The 6,000-nt window shown below is 47.8% G+C and overlaps 1 protein-coding gene across 2 annotated transcripts in view; it reads right to left on the bottom strand.

Annotated features, from left to right (window-relative positions):
• Nucleotides 1-1,853: 1,853 nt before the first annotated feature.
• rnf220a (ring finger protein 220a) overlaps nt 1,854-6,000 on the bottom strand; it is a 35,800-nt gene continuing 31,653 nt past the window's right edge. For both annotated transcript variants that reach the window (XM_076293615.1, XM_076293616.1), the window contains one exon: nt 1,854-3,785. In XM_076293615.1, coding sequence (XP_076149730.1) covers nt 3,714-3,785 — 72 coding nt within the window. In that variant the 3' untranslated portion in view covers nt 1,854-3,713. The remainder of the gene's footprint in view (nt 3,786-6,000) is intronic.

Here is a 6,000-nt window from a genome sequence, read left to right as displayed (position 1 = left end):
TCTGCGCCTGGCCTGCCAGGCCTAACCGTGTGGGGGAAGACAGTGCGGCAGTGACTCGGAGTCAGTCTCACCCCCTCCAATGGAAACTAAAGCCAATGGAGACGTGGGGACCATTCCACCCCCAACCCCCCCCCTCCCCAAGGTTTTGGGGCTATCGTCACCCCCCCCCCCCCTCCCCCACTCCTCCACCCCTGTGCCTTCTTTGACCTCCAAATAACCTAAAACACAGAGGGTCAAGAACGAGTGTCCACAGATCAATCCTAACTCGATCGATCTGCCAGGCCCTAAGCAGTGAGCATGACGCTCGGTGATGGTGGTGAAGAGCTTCTTAATCCTTTCATTTCACAGTGATGGCGTTTGACAGATAACCTTGCTTGAGGAATTTGAGATAAATGTGATTTGCCTTTGGTGAAGACAAAGTGGCGTCGAACAGCATCGTCTGCCCAGTCAAAACTACAGATCAAACAGTGAAGGGCTTCTAACCACAGGCAGCGATATGTAACATTTATTTGACATCAGGGCTGCAGTTGGTTAGCTTTGGGAAGACTGGCCTGCATAATCTACCTCTCAGAATGCCATCCATAGTAAACTTTATAAACAGTGGAGTTTTAAAAGGGCTTCGCTGCTACCCCTGCTGATTTTCCAGCATACATATCACTGTTTTACTGCCATCTGAGAGCACTTAGGAACATTTGGGTAATGCTTTGCTGTAACATTTGTGTCGGCGAAGCAGTACTGCACAGATTTAGGGCCTGGTCGTGGATTAGAACAATGGTGGAGGGAGGAGACACCACTGCTTTTAGTGATCATCTTGTAGTAATTCTTAGTAATTTTCTCAATGAGCCTGTGATGCTGATGAGGGCTTTTTTAAGCCTTCGCCCTGCACATTTTCCCATTATTGAGCTAAAACCCAGCCATGTTTCCCATGCACAGCAGGGCAGCCCAAGCAAACTTGAGTGCATTTAGACAACCATTAGGCAGCAATAAAGCCTGCAAAAACCAGTAAAATTGCCATAACAAAGTCATCCAGTTTTCACTTGTGTTGTCTCACTGGATACTATAACCATAAAAAAAAGAAATATTAGCTCTTTCAAACAAGTTCATCAAAATGGACATTAAATCACTTGCAGAAGTGGCCACTCAATATAAAACTGTGAGTTGACTTGCTCTGGTCCAAAAGGCCTTTAAATATAAAACAAGTCTCTTTTCCGTTTTTTATATAAACCTGTTCACTTGCAAACAGTCACTTACCTGACACATTTCATAGGCAGTTTGCGGAGGCACAAACCTCGTGCAAAACAGGAGCTTTGATGAGTGCTATGGACAGACCTGGGAAAAATGCCAGGACATGGTGGTCATTTGAGATTTACAATCATTTAATTAATGTCAAATGTAGTTTACAAACGCAAAAGACACGTACCATTATCAAGAATATACAAGGACACAAATCGTCTCACACAGTCATCTTGTGCAATCGGTCATCTTTGGGGCAGGCCATGTCAGCAGTCCAGAGGAGGGGGACTGAGGGGGGAGCAGAAGCATCAGCTTCACAACCTGGGTTGGGGGGGGGGGGGGGGGGGTCACAGAAGCTTGGGTGGGGCATAGGGAGTTTTGTCTATCATCATGGGTTCCCTCAGGCTTTTGCATAGGGATATAAAGGTCTTCCCAGTAGCTCTGTATGTAGCTTCAGCGGTGGCTATAACTATAAGTGAGCAGCATTGCAGAGCTCTAAGAGGCCTTCTGTTTAATGCACTGTGCTGCAGCCAGACCAAAACACCTCAAAGGCTCCAATCCAGCCCTCAACATGGGTGTGATTCAGCAGGGGGGGGGGGGGGGGATTAAGGACTCTGAAATTACTTTAAAAAAACATATGTAGCTTTATTGTGGTGCCATGATCAGCAAAGATGTGTATTTCCCATTATATAGGTTTCTCTTTTCCCCCCTTGCTTACACCGACACAAAAATCACAGGATACATAGTTTTACAAAACACAAAGCACACTGCCAGGGCAGACTGACTGGAGGGGGGGGGGGGGTCCTGTGGGATTTCACCTCACACACACGCACTCTCAATTGAAATTCAAACACACACACACTGGTCTGGAGTATTAGAACTTAGCAAACCTGTGCAATTCCCCACTGCACTGCTGTTTTGTAAAAACAACTGGCTAAGCCATTCTGAGACAGTAAAACTGCACACTAAAAAAAACAAAAAACACCTTTGCAACTTCAATGAGATTCCTCCGGACATGTTGGCCTGGTCAGACTGTGTGTTAGTGTGAAGAGATCCTGTGGCCATTTCCCTTCATGCACTGCTGATCGCTCAGTAGCGCACACATAGTCATATTTATATTACAATACACCAACAGAGTAGACTCAGGAGGTACTGTGGGGATATTTAAAAGGAAATATATTGACTCATAGAAAAGTCAAATGGCATTAGATTTACTAGTTTATGACTGAATGAAAAATGTACACCATCTAAACCTTTTTAATTCCTAGTTTGAGTAGTTTATTATTATTAATACTTAAATTTCTTCCTGTACAATGAAATACAACTTCAACCTCAAGACAACAACATCTGTTTAAAAATACAGAGGGTTTTTCAGTTTTCTTTTTTTTTTTACCCCAGAGATTTCAACATAGCCCCAAACCTACCCATATCCCACCCGTACCCAAACTAAAACTGGACCTTATTAATATATACCTCTGTGTTGGGGTTTATGAATGTTTGCATGTACGTGTGTGTATATGCATATGTATACATTTTAGAGTGTGCGTGTGTGCGTGTGTGTGTAAGTGTATGTGTGTGTGTCAGTTTGTATATGTGTGTATACAAGCGCTCTCTATGTCATTTACTCACAACACTGTAAACATACATAGACTATTTTACATGTGCTTGCACAGATTCATTGAATTTTGGTTGACTTCACTAGAACACCACAAAAGAAGAAATGCTGGGAGGAAGTAAATCAACAAGTAGAGAGAGAGAGAGAGAGAGAGAGAGAGAGAGAGAGAGAGAGAGCGAGATATGTAGAGTCCCACAGGAGGTTAGCAGTCGTCCATTTTGGTTTCAAAGCTCAGAAGTTGACATTTCTCTCTCTCTTTTTTTTTTTACGTCTTCATTCCCCCCTTAGTTCCCCTGTAATTGTTCAGTGGTCAGGTGGCCGTGGAGCAGCGTGAGGAGAGGAGGTGAGGGTGGACATCGCAGCAGGAGTAGCAGCGTTGCTGGGAGCAAAGACGTCTCCTCCACCGAGGCCGAGGGCGGGGGGTGGGTGGGTGTGGTGGTGGTTGGGGCGCGGAGTGACACAGAGTGGTGGAGAGGGAGGGATGAGGAGGGGAGCAGAGTGGAGGGCGGAGCAGGAAGTACCAGGCGCTCTACCACAGACCACCACCAGGGGGCAGCTCGCTCTTTCTGAAGAGCAGCCGTTCAGGATGGACCGCATCGCAAAATGGACCCTAGGAGAGTCTGTTCCGTGGCCTGGTTCATCGGTCATCCCCTTTCGAGTTCTTTCCCCAGACAAATGTCTGTGTATTACATTTGGAGAAATTAGGGGGAACCTTTAGGGCCTTCTTGAAGAACGAAAACAAATAACGAAACAAAACAACCCCCCCCCCCAAAAAAAAATAAAAAATACACTGAGAGTACTGGAAATTAGGGGTAGGGTGGGGGGTGAAGAGAAGAGTTAGCATCCAGTCGGTAGCCGTGTCTCTTCACAAGTAGACCCTCCGGAGATCCCCTGGCGACGTGATGGTGTTGCATTGTGGGCAGAGTTTCTTGTTTCCCTGTGGAAGAGAAGCAACAACAGTCAGCACCAACTCAGCCCAGCTGACTAGCTACTAGCAACTAGCAGCCAACTAGCAACCAACTGTGTCCTTTACCGAGCTTAATACAACTATAATAATCCAAGGGAAGAAGAGAGGACAAAAGTTGAAGGGCATTTCTAGGTTAACCATTCTCCTATAAAGGGATTCCAAGTACATTCTGTTCTTCAGCAATCCCTTGCAGGCATGTCTGTGATCTGAGTGGTGTGGTTGTATGTTTGTTTGTGTATGTGTTTGTGTGCCCTTAAGTTTATGGCAACAGTAGCTCCAATTGAGCTGCACACGAGGGCATCAAAGGCACCAGGTGTGCCAGGTAATCCACCCCCCCCCCCAGCACACGCCCACTGACTACCACTCTGAGCCGGTGCCAGGGCCTGTAAAAAACAGCCCACGCCATAAAAGGGCACAGGAGAGATGTGTGGTCTGGCGGAGCCTCACACGCACAAACACACCTACTGGCACTGGCTGGCTCACACACACACAAATATACATAGTAGGACCATGACCAGCACGTCAGTGAAGCTAAGTTAAGACCAAGCCGTCCGCCATCGGCTGCCTGGACTAGCGGTTTTGAAATGACCTGTTCTGAAACCACCTCCTCACACGCCGCTCACGCAGGCTAGGGCACATAGCAGGCATTCCCACACACGCCTAAAATAGCAGGGAATGCAGAGAAGCAGGAAAGAAGTCTAGCCAGGTCTTCTGTATGTATACAGTGTGTCTATGGTATATGTGTGTGTGTTGGGCACTACGAGTATGTTAAAGAGTGGCAGGGGTTGAGTGGGGGGGGCTGTAAGCAAACAGCGGTGTCTCTGCTGGGCGGCCGGTCCAGGGCAGTGCGGCCGTCTCCCGTGGCCCTCGCACCCACGTGTTAAGAGGATTTGTGGCTCCGCTTTGGAGCGGCCGCAGAGCTCCGGCCACCTCTGAGCCGCTTCCAGACTCACACGGCCCCCCCGTCTCCTGGAGCCCGGCGCGCACAAAGGCCCCCGTGTGTTTGGCCAGAGGGCCGGAAGACAATGCGGCGCTCGGTCAACAGCGCGAGGCTCTCAAGCCGAGACCACTGCACTTCTGACCGCATCACACCCAGCTACCAAAAGAGGAACCTCTTTGCTCTAAAGACTCCCATCACTGATTCTTCCCCACACTCTCCCTTTAGCCCAGTGTCCAGGCCAGGGCCTTTTACTCTGGGTCCTGAAGCAGGAGTGAGGGGGGGGGGGGGGGTGTGGCTGAGGGCTTGGCGTGTGGGGATGGTTCTATTTTTTTGACCTGATTTTAATGAGGCCAGGGTAAGGTGTGGGCTCCTCACATCGCGCGCCAGCCGCCGCTGTGCTCGATTAGAGTCATAAAGCAGCGGCCTGACGGGCTAACCAAATTACACGCATTTACTTTGATCAGGACGCGGGGAGCCCCGCCGCGCCGCCTTTATTGCAGTCTTCAGGCAACGTTTTAATGCCTGCATTAGAAACAAGAAACAAGGCTGAGCGTACACACACACACACACACACACACACACGGGTATGTGCTGCTTTGTCGAGCCTTAATCGCAGTGCAGCTCTCGCAGGCCTCCAGATAAAAGGAGGGAGAGGGAGAGCGGCTGATTTAATATATTACATATTGGAAAAGGGCTGAGGCTTGGAAACATTTTCTTATTAATTGCTTCCGTGTGTAGCAGCACGAGCGCGTTAGCGCCTAATGCAACTAGGCTCCCTGAGGGGGTCTTCACTGGAATAATAATCAAAATGCACAAATCCACACATCCAAGGCTCAAGCTTGACTCAGTACTCAGTGTGTGTGTGTGTGTGTGTGTGTGTGTGTTTGTGTGTGGTGTGTGAGAGAGAAAAGCATATGTATGGTGTGTGTGTGTGTTGTGTCCATTTTGTTTTGTTTGGGAACTCAAAAAGCTGCTGTGCTGGGGTAATATTTTTTAAATGTGTTTTTTAAGTGTTAAGCTTGCGGCTAATAGCTTTGTGCTGAAAAGACTTCTGAATCCATTTCCTCTACTCTGGAATTCAACTAAGCAACACTTCGAATTAGCTACTTCATTACCTCAAACCACTGGGAGAATACACATACTCTCACAAACACACTGACACAGAGAGAAAAAGAGAGAGAGAAAGAAAGAAAGAAAGAAAGAGAGAGAGAGAGAGAGAGAGAGAGACCATCCTGACAAACTACA

The sequence above is a fragment of the Alosa pseudoharengus genome, unplaced genomic scaffold, assembly GCF_046254945.1.
Source record: "Alosa pseudoharengus isolate Yale_2024_CS ecotype anadromous, Long Island Sound unplaced genomic scaffold, YU_APseudo_1.1 YU_APseudo_1.1_scf_2, whole genome shotgun sequence".
NCBI lineage: Eukaryota > Metazoa > Chordata > Actinopteri > Clupeiformes > Clupeidae > Alosa > Alosa pseudoharengus.
Note: the sequence above shows the minus strand (reverse complement) of the source record. Positions and strands in the feature narration are given on the sequence as shown.